Genomic DNA, 14,218 nt, shown 5'->3' with positions numbered 1-14,218 from the left:
TGCGAAGTTGTGTATTCCTTTGTCTGGAGTGTGAGTGACAGGGCTGGGGGATTCCAGGTGACAGAATGAGTCATCCCAGTGGTGAATAGAAAGATCTGCATCTAGATGGGAGGGAGGAGTTGCACCTGGGACCTGAATAGGACTGTGCCCACCCCCCACAGTGCTGGCTCCGCCCCCTGTGGTTCGTCTGATGTCTCTGCCTTGCACACTGAAAGAAGAGAAGGAAGACCATCAATAAAGTGCTCCAGGGCTCTACTTGCCTTCCATAATGCTGATTCCACCCCCTGTGGGGCGTCTGATGTTCCTGCCCTGCACTGTGAAAGGAAAGTAGAAGTCTGGTAAACAGAGTGCTTCAGAACTGGTTTGGACTGGGCACAGGCCCTTCTCCCCTCAGAGAACAAAGGATTTTGGGGTATGAGTATTGGGACCCTGATCCCATGAAATTAGATCACTTCTGGACTTACATGACAAAACCTCTGCTGAGGAGAAGGAACCTGAAGAAACTGAGGAGAGACTATTCCCAAAGCTGAAGCGCTGCTTGGGGGATTGGCCTGCAGTGGTTGCCTGACTGCCAAAGAGAGGAGAAAGAACTTTGTGGACTTTTCTTTCAACTTGTGCAAAAGATCTCCAAGGGCTTGGAAGAGTGCTTGCCCTCTGACCGAAGTCCCAGGACCAGTAGACTTGACCAGTCTTTGTGAATTGCTGCTGGAAACAAGTGGCTACAGAGGCAGGGAGCTGTGACCGACTTTCACGACCACCCTGTTGTCCTGTAGGCACCGCATCAAGCAACATCCGCCTCGAACAACGCAAGCTCTGCGCTCACCGAATCCGTCCTGACTCTGTCACCGAGCCATAGCCTGCACCGCGACTGATAGACACCGCGACGTGCAACACCTCGCTACATCGAATCGACCTGGTCTGACCTACGCTGTCACTGCTGCTGACTTCGAGTCCTGTGACCGCACCGGAGTTGGGCACCGACTTGCACACTTCGCGACGCGCCGCCTGACTCACACCGCTGTCCGGACTGATCGACGCCAGCTACCAAACTCCGGCTCGTTCGCCGCACCACAAGCTGCAAGCACCGCATCGAAGCACCGTCTGGCCCTGCAACGCAGCCTTGGATCCACCGACTCTGTCAACGGGTTGCTGCCTGCACCACATCGAGGGGCAACGCGTCCTGCAACGCTTCCATTCTGCACCGCAACGATCACCGGAACTGGCTCGCACCTCCGTGCCGGCCGCCACAAGTAAAAGGTATTGTGACTGAGTCTGTTAACATTTGAGTGGGCCCGTACCGACGCAATCCGCTGGATTTGCTCGAATCTGTGTTATTTCAACAACGCTGCAGCCAGACCAGGCTACCGACTCGCACAGAACCTTGATTTAAGCCTTTTAACCAGACCTCTTGAAATCTAATAGTACTGTGGATTATTTTTGTCTTTTATTGGTCTTGTGTTAACTCTATATAAAATATACTTTTTTATATAAAACCTGGTGTGGTGGCATTTGTACTCAATGGGAAAAAGGGGGCCCCTACAATGTACTCAGTTAGCTACTCGTAGGGAAGGTAAACTATGTAGAGAAAAAAAGTGTAGCAAACTCCAAGGGCATAGATAATCCCTAGATCAGAATCTAAACAAAATGATAGACCCTCCACAACATTCAAATAAATGTGTGCTGAAACAGCGAGTTATACAAAAATTCTTCAATCTTTTTATTTTGATTATAGTATATTTGTTTGTTATTTTTATCCTTTGTATAAATTTCATTTACTTATTTATTTCATTTTCCACATTTAAAAAACATTTGTATATAATACATAATGTTGAGCTCAACATTATGTATTATATACAAATGTTTTTTAAATGTGGAGGGTCTATCATTTTGTTTAGATTCTGATCTAGGGATTATCTATGCCCTTGGAGTTTGCTACACTTTTTTTCTCTACGTGGTGGCATTTGTAGTCTTGTCACTGGGTTACTGTATGTGGTCACAAATTCTTAACTTACAACGCCTCTGAGGTAAAGCCTTGTGCTCGTGCCAATCTACCAAGGAGGTGAGCAGGGGTTATTTTAGGAGTGTAATCCCCTTATCCTGACTAGAGGGGAAGGTCCCTATTTGTCACAAGTACCTACCTGTGCCAACTACAGACCCCCAATTCTAACACACATCTAATCACTTAACCTATTGATTCACATATACATGCAGTCAATGATCAATAGAAGGCTATCAAATATACTTATACACCTATATCGACATTACACACCAGCACACATCCTATTCACTTATGAAGTCATCCTATTCACTTATTCAAAAATGGATCATACTTATATTTTCTTAGCTATACACTTATACAAACACCACTTTATCTATTCATATAGATAGTAACTCATACTTAGTTTGATATAAAATCACCATTACAAGTACACAAGTATTCTCACAGAATCTTTTTTCCACCCCCCTTTTTAGAATTCCCTTGGTAAGCGCTGAGATGCCCCCGGGTGAGTCATGCGCTATACAAGAAATCATAACATAACATAACATAACATATACAGTTATCCATCCAGTCACTCATTCAATCACTGAGTCTTATGTATACTTATTTATAAACATCAACTGACACATACACTGCCTTTTATTTTTCACTGTAATATGTGACGTCATCAGCAGTGAATTGCAGGCGTGCAAGTTATAGTGAGTCCACCTAACTATAACGTGGGAATTTCAATGGTTTTATGTCAGTAAAATTTCCAGCTAACTATAACTGGTGTCAAACCTATGGTTTTTTCAGTGAATATATATAAAAAAACAAAAGTTACTGCAATGCTATAGTAGGGTGTGACAAAAGGAACTTTTTTGTTTGTTTTTTTAACAAAAAGCTGAGAGACTCTTTGAAAAAATAAAAGGTTAAAGTAACATTAAGGGTATGTGAATTCGTCAGTGAAAACATTATTGCTTCTGAGATCACAAATGGCATCACTCTTGACATCTTCTATGACATCATTTATGGCATCACTGATGACTCCTCAAATAACATCATGATGACATCACTGATGACATCATTCAATGAGTGTGCTAGTTTGTTTTACAGTTTACATAGTGGAGCATACGTACAATATTACTTTTCCAAGTAATTTTTGCAGCTTGGGTCCAGCTACTGGTTGCAATGTTTACAAAACTCATGTGCTCCTAATACTCCATAGCTGTGTAGAGGTATTAAAAACGGTAAAAATGTTCGTAAGCAAGAGCAACTTTGTTGACTTGTATTCATTATGCTCCTCACAACTTTTTGGTTCTGCAGAAACAGGAGAAAGATTCTACGTAGTAGATACGAACTTGTTCTTAGAGATTATTGTGTCAGCATATTCATTTATACTTAACACAGAAGGGTGTGTGCACCAGGTACTAACCTATGTATGCATGTTTTTTTTGATTCAGAAGATGGCCTAAATGTACATTTCACAACAGTATGAAGGGTGCAGGTAGTATGATCTTTAGCACCTTCAGATCGTGGGTCTTTTTAGAAAATAGTGCCTCTTTTAGCAACTGTTGCATAGAATGCACACTGTTCTTAAAAGATTTTTTTGAATACTCTGTGGTGTATTTCTCATGAGAGTTTCACTGTTTGCATTGTGTTGCATCTGTTTGCAAACAGTGTGGTGTGGCATGAACTCACCCCATGGAGTAACCACTGTTTACAATGCTCATTTCTCTACTGATATCGACTTCATTTCATAATGTAGGTTTGGTGTGTGTCAGGGGTTTGATGCAGATAAATGCTGTCCATAGTAGGGCATTTGTTTTGGAATTAGCATTCACTATTTTGTCTTTCTCTGAACAGTTGTATGCAGATTGAACGTGGTACTAAATGAAGGTTTCCCACATATTTGTGATTGATTGTTAATGTGAACTGGCTACATGTAAAATGTATGCTATAGTGTCAATGTTGCTCATAATGCTTGTATTCAACACATAAGGGAGTAGTTTCAGTGTTGGTATTAATGATGCCTGATCTTGTCATGAGCTATTTTGTACTTACTGTCAGATCTCTAATGCCACAGTAATTTATACAACAGTATGCAGGAAAGTGAAGCTTAGATGATGTCATCAATTATGCCATTTGAGATGTCATGTTATAAAGGATGTCATATATGAGTTTGAAAGCAGTGCATGGTGGGGGTGCAAGTTATAGTAGGTGCTGCTAATTATAACTGGTGCATTTCTGTGGCTTTTTTACTGTTCAAAATGTTAAGGTTATCGCTGACAAATTCACCTAACTAGAAGTACCTCACCCTTTATTTCAGTGAATTTCTAGGTTTTTTAAAAACAATAAAAACATCCTTTTTGTCATGACTAACTATAACGTTACTCTAACCTTTTTTCTTTCAGTGAATTTCTAGGTGTTTTTTAACATAAAGAAATGCTTAAATATAATTTGGCTGTGTGCAGTGCGGGGTTGACAATAGAGCCTCACCAAGGGGACCCCATCCACCAGGGCCATTTAAAAATGTGTTTTACTTAAAGGGGTGGGGGGGCTATGCGATCCCCTTCCCTGAGCTGTCATTGGCCCCTAGGACCTCATACCACGGGCCACTTATTTGAATTAAGGGGAGGGGGCTGTGATTGGCATCCCTACTCAAACTTTGTTAGGCCCTGGGGACTCCATCCCCAGATTTTAAATGTGCCTGCCAAGCGAGAGCAAACACAGTTTTCTCTGCCACCACCACTGCAGGCAGGGAAACCATTTTGTCACGTTGGTGGGCTCCCAAGGACGTACTCTGTAAGCCGGCCCCTGGGGATGGAGTTCCCAAGGTTATTAGAGGCACAGGGCTTTTTCCTCAAAGAAATTGGCTCTGTTGGGGACCCAACGGCCTCTAATGGTTTGTGGAGGGGGGGGGGCTGTGCATCCCCCTCCCCATAAAAAACTTTGTTACCAACTAGGAGCAAGAATAAAATTGTGTTGTCCACTAGCTAGGTATTTTTAACTCACATTTAGCCCAATACACCCCACTACACTGTCTGCACTACACATAGTCCATCACTTAAGTGCTCCTACGTAATTCCGCAAGACGTAGCACACCTCAGCCCGTAGATGACTGAGATGGCTCCTTTGATGAAGCATGTCACCGTGGGGAAACCCTGGTGAGTGAGGGGACTCAAGAAAGAAAAGTTTTTCTTTCTGATATTGTTTTTTCAAACTCCAATTGAGTTTTGGAAAATACTTTTTTGGCTAGGTTCTTTTTCCGAAAATTCGGGATATTCAGGTCTATTTGGAACCTGTCCAGGGAAAGGAAGGAGATTTCCAGAACCTGAAGTTGGGTAAGCCTAGACAATTCCCCCACTTCAAAGGCTGTCACAAGGTATAAATATTGGACCCCCAGGCTAACTCTGGGCTAATTGATTGGCCTCCTATGTGAGCTACATAAGACCTTGACCCTGCACCTGTCTTCTGCTGGAGTAAGTCCTGACACCTCAAGTGTTGTCCCTCCAGTACTGGACCAAAGGGGTGTTGCTGAAGGTGCTGCTCCTGACTAACTCTAAAAGTTTGGACTTGAAATATTCTCTACTAAAATGTTGCCTGAGAGCCGACAGAAGATCGGGACCTACCTGCTCACTGATTTGCCCAAAGATATACTGCCAGTCAGCCTGACTCCACGGTAGCTCCTGCGATGTTCTTCGCTACAGCAGAAAATCTTGTGCAGCTGTACCTCTGACCTAAGGTATCTGCCCTTGTGGAGCTTTTGTTGGCTACAGATTGCAGCTTTGTCTGGATATATTCCAAAAATTTACAATGTCCGAACATAGAAATCTTCACCATGACTCCATCCAGCGGCTCACTGACGACATTGACTCCTCCTCAAACACCACAGGCTGCCTTGCATCCTCAACTTTACCTCTCAGATACTTTTCTTTGAAAATTCTTCCAAGTCCAAAGGTAAGCCGAGTCCTGGGCCATTCCACCTTGTGTAGCCAAACTTTCTGATCGCATACAATGCAACCCTATATTCAGCCCCTAGAGGGTGCTGCACACCATATAACTTTATTAAATCCCTTCAGGCCACATAATAGGCAGCCATACAAAAAACTCCTAGAGAGCGCTGCACTTCCAGCTGTAGAGAAAAAGCTCCAGCCTTGGAGTACTTTGAAAATTTAAATATAAATCTCCAATGTTCATGGTTTTGTTGATCCCACACATTTAGGGTCAGTTGTGAAAAGTTTACTTCAGGATGGCTGATGTCACTTCTACAGCACCCCCAACACTTTTTAAATTTATGATGCCTCAGACATCCTGGGGGGGGGCCATCACAAGGCAGAAGAATATTCAAATAGTCAAGCCGCACAAGGTATTAGGGGGCGCTCCAGCTATGGGGAATTGCTATTAAGCATGGGCGAATTTTGCGAATCTGGCATTCGCGAATTTGCGTATTTGCAAACTCGCAATCCGCAAAATCCGCAAATTCTCGCAAATTTGCAGATTTTTGTTTTTTGTGTTCGCAAGGGTTTCTGCCAGTTTGTGAGGGTTTTGTACCAGTTCGCAATTGCGAACTTACTTGTCGGCTCGCAACGGTCGCGACTATGTTGTTTCTATGTCTGGTTCATCATCACAGGTTCACAGCACCCTCTGTTTCACCACTGCCACCCTCTTTCCCCCATGCCACCCTCTGGTACATCAATGCCACCCTCTGGCTCATCACTGTAGATTATGGGGGGGGGAAGCAAGCACACCTGCCCTGCTTCAACTGACTTGAATTAATTTGGGGTTGATTTATTAATGTGTCACTGTTTAAAAATTCCAGTCTGGCACCTGCTTCCTTATCTGTAATTTGCTTTCTGCTGCAGTGCAATTTTTTTCCAGGACCTTTGTGGCCTACTTGTAGCTATTCTATGAGCCTGCTGTGAGGGTCAGAGCAGGGTCATAGAATTGTTGCAACTGGCAACTGAACTCTGGAGGGGCCCCAGTCAGGAAGCACTACAGGGAATGGTTACTAATGATGAGTTTGAACTTTTGCACCTGCTGAGTGCTTTCAGTTTTGCAAAACTCGTTTTTCTGCAGAACAGCAACTGTAATGCCCCAAACAAACATAGGCAACTGAACTCTGGAGGGGCCCCTCAGGAAGTACTACAGGGAATGGTTACTAATGATGAGTGAACTTTTGCACCTGATGAGTGCTTTCAGTTTTGCAAAACTCGTTTTCTGCAGAACAGCAACTGTAATGCCCCAAACAAACTTACTTGTGAAAGTTGATTTCTAATCCAAAAGTGATCCAAAGAAAGTCAAAAGGCCTCAAATCCAAAAAAGTGCAGGCAAATGTCAACCTGCGGAGTTATTCTGATAAAAATCATCATTTTCAGAAGGTCTATGCTGCTTGCTAGTGGATTTCTTGTGCAGAATTGCAAATTTTGTAATTTCGCGAGTGCAAGATTGTTGCTGCCTGCCGCACCTACATGTTCGCAATTGCGAACTCTCGCGATGCGTCGCCAAACTCCCACGGGATCCCGCAGCACGATCCAAAATGGCGCAGCACTCGCAAAATATCGAGAAAAACAACTCGGCAAACGCTGAATGACGGTAAGTGAACACCGCACGCCGCAATATTGTATCACCAAGAAAAAAAATCCGCTGCGTGTGAATTTGCGGTTTTTTGGTAAATTCGCGAGAGTTCGCGGATTGCGAATTTACAGAAAATCCGCAAAATCCGCAAGCGGAATGGATTTTCCGCCCATGCTTAATTTCTATTGTATGAGCGGCTCTCCCGCTCAGCTGGGGAGAGCCACTGCTTCCTTTTCCTAGTGCGCAGCCTCATGTTGCATGCCTCTTCTTAATTTTAATGCTTTTTTCTTGATCTTGGGGTGCCCGGACTCACTTGCCAACCCATCAAGTGTCCCACATTGGGGGCATCTCAGGAAGAACCCCCCTGGTTGCCCTGCACGGCAATGTCCTACAGTAGCCAGCAGCTCTGTTCTCTTCTGCCTGCTCCTTGCGGGCCGGGTGTTTCTGTTAGGTGGCCACCCCACTCCCCCAGACACTGGTGGGGAGTGATAATGCTCCTCCTGTCTCCTAGTCTTAGGGGGTCGGCATCCTTTACAGCATAGAGGGACCAGAGATGGTGTTCCTGGGTCAATGAAGAGTCTGGGGAGGGGTCCCCATGCAAACCCCGTCCCTGAAAAAAGTAAGGAATCTATCTTGCGCTGACCCCGGTCCTGGCCCACCTTGCCGATAATTAGTGACCGTGCGGCAGAGGCCCACTCTCACTGTTCTTGAAAGAAAGGTCAAAGATCGCTGATCTTGAAAAAAACATAACTCGGGCCCTGTTGGGCCAATGCAGATGCTCCTGGGCTCATTGTGATCCTGGCAAGAGTTCTAGCAACCAGGAGCAATTACAGCAGACCTCCTCACCACCAAAGTGGTGTAATCTACAGGAAGATGACTCTCTTGTCTCCCCTGCCACAGCCTTCCTCATTGCCTTTCACTCTGTGCTCTGAAGTCCAGGGCTTTCCCCCAACTGGTCATCAAGAGGCCAAAGGGGGGCAGCCTCACTGGTCCTTGGGGAGACCCACTTGCCCTGGAGTTAATTAGGGCAAAGTCATTTATCCTTTTCTGGGCATCAGACTGTTACTCCTTCCAGTTATACAGGGCAGCCCCGTGGTCCAACAGCAAATAGCACAAAAACACCAACCAAGAGAGAGTCTCACTCTTGTGCAAGAGTTTTTAAATGGGTGTGGAAGGTCCTAGAAATTAGGCACCCTTGGCCAATCCTAGGGTTGGTCACCTCCCCACACCTGTCCTAGGCCTCCTGCACATCATGCAGGGACAATTCAAGATGAAATCATCCAAGAGTCACTGGTTACACCTGCTTCTGGTGTTTCAGCTCTGCTCCTCAGTGACATCACTGCCAGGGCCATTACCATCAAAAGTTCAAAGAGGTGCCCCCTCCTTTTGTGGCCCCAGTTGTCTGGGCATCCTCATTTGTTTAGTGGGTCTAGATTTCTACAGCCTTGGTGCAGTGTGACAGGTAATTAACAGAGCTGAGGGAAGCACTGTTAATTACCTTTGTTCCTGCTTGTGGAAAGAAATATAATTAATTTGGCGCAATAGGGTAACAACAGGCCTGGGCTTTGATTCTTAGTTGAGTCAGAGAATTATGACAATTTTGGATGACCCATAAGTTGTAAAGATATTCTTTTGGAACTCACAGATTTGAGTTCCTAACACAAGGTCTACCCCATTTTGATGTCACTGGACTTTGTAGGCCAAAGGGAAGCAAAACATGCCTCTAAGGCAGTTGGCCTCGTGTATAACAAAGTGTTGCTACAGAAAAAACGATAAATCACACTGGCTTTCCCTATGAGTGTACACTAACATTATAAGGCCTACCCCAGGCCAATATCCAATCCTGTAGAGTCCCCTCTGCACCAGACTAACTGTGCACAGCTATGGGGTTGCACAGCCCTCAGATACATGGTCACGTGTAGCCATTCAAGTGTCCCATATCTAAGCTGCGTTGCAGTAGCCTTACTTTAAAAGGTAGACACTGGCAGTAAACATGTGCAGTTAATTTACCATTTGATTACAGTCAGTGAAACACATGCAGTGAGGCTCACAGCAAAAAATTCCAAACCGGGTAGTCCAAAAAGCAAAAAATGCAGACGTACTTAATGGGCGGAACCCAATTGTAACAATGGTGTATTATGTGTGTCCCTGCTTTTTGTAGAATCAAATGTTTTTGCAACCTAAGTAAGCTAATAATTCTACTATTCTTTTACTAGCTATCTTCATCTGTTATTTTAACAACCAGGCAATCATGTTCATGCAATAAATCACTCTAATGGTTGCTGGGGGTGTGTTACAAACTGAGCCCTACTTTGAAAGCAATGATATATTAGTATTTGCTGTCCACAAAGTAGGGTGCATAATATTTAAGAGTGGGAAATGTGTGACACTAGAAATGGCATGATCCCGAGTCAGGCTGTAACTGGCATAAAGCAAAAGTCAAAGTATAGATTGTGTATTTTAATCTATGAGTTTTTATCTATACCAGCTGCAGACTCCATTCAAAAACGTATTTTTATATTTAATAAAGATCCAATCATGGTGAATTTGAATTAGTATTCAATATATTTGTAAATGAAATTCTTAGAATGTTACCTGTTATTTGCTTGAAGCTGCAGAAAGCTAATTTGCATTAGTTCTCTGGCCACTTTCCAACCTGTTCTTGCCCTAAATAAGTTGTGAAAACAGCTCCCAGAGAAAAGGCAATGGGCTGGAGGTGTGTGTGTGTTGGGGGGGGGTTGATTCCTGCAGGAAGACCAGTTAGTGTGGACACAGTAACTTCATTTACTTGAAATGGGATGTGCCCTTTCACCAGTAATTGTTACTTGGCACCTGGAAAAGCTATGAGGGAAGAAAGCCACCCCAACAACTGGTTTTGAATTACCACAGAGGAGAGAACCCCTCGTTACCATAGCTACACCTCCAGATGGGCATTCCAGGCTCTGCACAAGAGAAAAAGGGTTTCTCCATCTTGAATTTTGAGAGTGAGGAGTGTTGTAGGATTGTTTGCAGTAGGGTAAACAGGAACTGCTAAAAAAGTCGTTCGGGTCACCCCTGGTAACTTTTACCTGATTGGTTAGAGAGTGCCCATGAGTTATCACTCACTAGTTAGTGCCAGCAATAATTGTGGCACCACAAAGACCCTCCTCAGAACACTTATTGGGCCTGCTTAAGATCAGAAAAGGATTGAACTTGCTGTCACTGACCTGTGAGGAGTCGTGAAGGACTGGACCTGCTCCTGCTTGCACCCTGGACAAAGAAGTGGACCCCAAGGGTCAGTTGTCAGACCTCCTACAGGACTAGCAGGGCACCACAAGGTGCAAGGGGCCCTTTCCATGAAGGGCACAGCTGACTAGTGGTACCGGGATCTGGACAAACTTTGCTGTTGGCCTCTCCCTGATACCCCAAGATCCACTAAGGGCTTTCCCTTAAGGTCCCGGGGTCTTCAAAGTGTACTCCTGTAGCTGTTGGGGACCCAAAGAAAGTTTCAAAACTTCTGATGGATTGAAATTTAGATTCATCCAATTCAGAGAGACCCACAACTCCAGAATAATTGCGGTGTCTCCAAAGTTCCAGAGTACCAGCATGACCAACCTGCTTCAGGTTTCCAGCTACAGTGACGGCTACAGTTTCAGTGGCACCCAACGCTGGGAGTATTTTCCTTTTCAAAAAGTGACAAAGTTCCATAAGAAATGTTGATGCTTTTCTTAATTAAAAATGACAAATTCACTTTCTTAAGTAGGGCTTATACATTTTTTGAAATTTTCGATTTCCAAACTTTCACTGGGACCAATCCATTTGGTGTATCCAACCTAATCCATCCCGGTCAGCAGCAAATCGCCCCTAGTTCCCAGTCTTTATTCCATAGACTATTACTAGTGTTTAGTGCTTTTTGGGCGATATTTCTACTTTAAAATTTGAAGATTCAAATCTCCCTTAGTGGATTTTTGTTTTTTTTGTATCATTTTGTCTATTACATTTTGCTCTATTTTTCTAATTCAGTTTAGAATTGTTATTGTTTGTTCATTTAACTTTATTATTTTTTGGGAACTTTATAAATACTTTACACATTTCGCTAAGTTAAGCCTGCCTTTTCTGTTCATTGCTATCATGGGGCTGAGCTTAAGTTAATTTAGTGACTTTAGGGTTCACCCTGACAAGGTAGCGTTATTATTTCTTTGGGTGGGTGACTGGCCAACCCAAATAATAACCCATTTTCTGACAGTCCGGAATCAGTATACCACTGCCAAGCTACAATGGTTTTAGTGAATGCCACGCTGTACAAGCTGCATTTAACATAACATGACATAACTCAACTTAACATAACGTAATCCATTAGCATAAACAACATACCAATATGCCATTCCGTCAATCTCTGTCTCTGTGCATGAAAAAAGTCGCCAATTAACATTCCATTACGGATTAGATTCTGAATTGGTGTCAATATATAGTTTTAAGATAGCATTAGAGCTTTCCATTATTTAAAGGCACCAAAATTAATACAAATACTATTGGCTGAGGCAAACGTTGATTCTTCCTCTGTATATGCAGTTACTACTACCCATCACTATCACAACACGGACGTCCTCTCAGCAAAGTCCCATCGAATCATGTTAACTAACAAAACAATCACACAGCAATAAAAAGATATATTCAAAAATTACCTATACCATTCATGCAGTTCAAAAACGTAGGTGGTGGTCTTGCGCGGTAAGGTGCCAGCCTGCCCCATGTCTGCCCGAACACTGCTAATGCCTGTGTTGTGCTCAGGCGATGCCTGGACTTTATATCGGCTCATGGATTAACATCAGTTTATCCTGGCTGCTCAGTACGAGTCAGCTGCATCCTCAGCTTCACCTTTGATGAAGATTAGACACTCCAAGATTAGACACTCTGGGTGCAAATGTGATTAGTTCTGACTTAGGCCGCAGTCATAACAGTGCAGACGTGTAGCCCAATCTCAGACATAGCACATTAATGCACAGCGTTGTAACCTTTGCCACAATGGCAAGGAGGTGAGACAGTGCTTAATTTATGCCAGTGGTTGTAAACAGTGGGTACCGGCACTCATTTTTGGGGACCCACATTAAGACAGAGAATTAGGGAAAAGGGACACAGGAAGAGTAAAAGAAAGGCAGGAAAACAGTGACACAGGTCGAAAAAGTAGAATTGAAAAGGAACCTGAAACAGTGAGCTATAAGGCAGAAATTGTGGGTGGTGAAAGAAAGAGTTATGAGGTAGACCAAGGTGCTTCTAAGAAAAGCATTCACCTATTTATTTATTTATTTATTTATTTATTTATGTTTTGCAAATAAAGCACATCCATGTTAAAGAGAACCATCGTACATATTCAGAGTAAGGCACAGGTGTCCTACATAACAGACGAAAAACCAGCAAAACTACAGCCTAATGAATGTACAAATAATTCAGATCGTTACATCAGGTGGCCACGTGAATAACATAACAACATCCTGCTTTGAAGTCAATCCCCGTTCAGTGGGGCTTATAAAGGAGAGCACAAGAGTCAATCAGATGAACAGCATTGATTAGAGGCAGCTTGTCTCGTGCAGCCTCAGGGCGTCCTTTACTTAGTCTGAAATGTAAAATCTGCTCTTTTCCCGAGTGTGTATCTCAACTTTTGTGGTTAGGGATTCAAATGGTTTTGCCCCATATTTTTTTTTCTCATACACGTTATTGACAGTCACATGAAAGAGTTCCACGAGCTCCTAAAATATTTAGCTAAATATGGAGACCGGCCGTCATCCCATGAAAGGCTCCCACTTTACAGGACACGATTCAGACTGCATCTCAGTCACAGGTACATTCTGTCCGAAATAGTGAACGCTGCAGTTGGCAACAGAGGTGTAAACAGGAATTCTCAAATGGCCTGTGTCAGAAAGGGGTTAGGCCGACAAGCAGTTCAGGAATTTGCTAAAGACCTTTTTATTTTCTCAGTCATACCAGCATTTACTATGCTGTAAATGCCGCTTTCCCCATTGACCTCAGCGACATGAAACCCTGGTGTACGTGCACTTTATAAGCACTTTTAACATAACATAACATAACATAACATAACATAACATAACATAACATAACATAACATAACATAACAAGCAGCTTTTCCTGAAGTTTATGTGGTCTCCCTGAACCTTTTGCTGCAATACTAAATCACATAGCAGCATAATAGGCTAGTCCTTTAAACAGGGCCACTGTAATTATGGAGCAGGGAAGGACCAAATTATGGAACAGAATGGACTAAATTATAGGGCAAAATAGGTAAATATACAGCGTAAGGTGACACATTTGGGAAAAGAATTGCTTTCTTAATTCGTAATTTATTTGCACGTTACCACTGTCTGGGCAAATTTTTCACCTCATTAGGATCTACTTAATACCTGAGCACAGAAATCAGCGGCAACGTGTATGGCAGCAAATTTAGTAACTTTTGATATGTTTGAGCTTGATTTGTTTTGTTGAAATCTGCAAATTATGCAGCAGATGATGGATTATGTGGCAACTCTGGAAAATCCATAATTGTCCTGAAATGCCACAGTCACTCGATCACATTTCCTCCTTGTCCCTCTTGCCATGATAAATCACTATGTGCCTCCCTTCACAATCCTCCTCAAGCAATAAAAGCCTCCTCCCCCTCCTTAATGCCTG

The 14,218-nt window shown here is 43.3% G+C and overlaps 1 protein-coding gene across 2 annotated transcripts in view; it reads right to left on the bottom strand.

The window, feature by feature from the left end:
- LOC147751543 (guanylyl cyclase inhibitory protein-like) overlaps nt 1–12,299 on the bottom strand; it is a 245,096-nt gene extending 232,797 nt beyond the window's left edge. The window contains exon 1 of one of the 2 annotated variants that reach the window (XM_086938729.1): nt 12,226–12,299. Coding sequence is in view for 1 of the 2 variants with exons in the window: in XM_086938721.1 (XP_086794847.1) it covers nt 12,220–12,287 (68 nt within the window). In the remaining variant the exon portion in view is untranslated. Of the gene's footprint in view, nt 1–12,219 lie in introns of both variants that reach the window. The other variant, XM_086938721.1, reaches the window with a different exon arrangement.
- Between the last annotated feature and the right edge of the window lie 1,919 nt (nt 12,300–14,218).

This window comes from Lissotriton vulgaris, chromosome 1_1, assembly GCF_964263255.1.
Source record: "Lissotriton vulgaris chromosome 1_1, aLisVul1.2, whole genome shotgun sequence".
Classification (NCBI taxonomy): domain Eukaryota; kingdom Metazoa; phylum Chordata; class Amphibia; order Caudata; family Salamandridae; genus Lissotriton; species Lissotriton vulgaris.
This window is presented reverse-complemented; position numbering and strand designations above follow the sequence as displayed.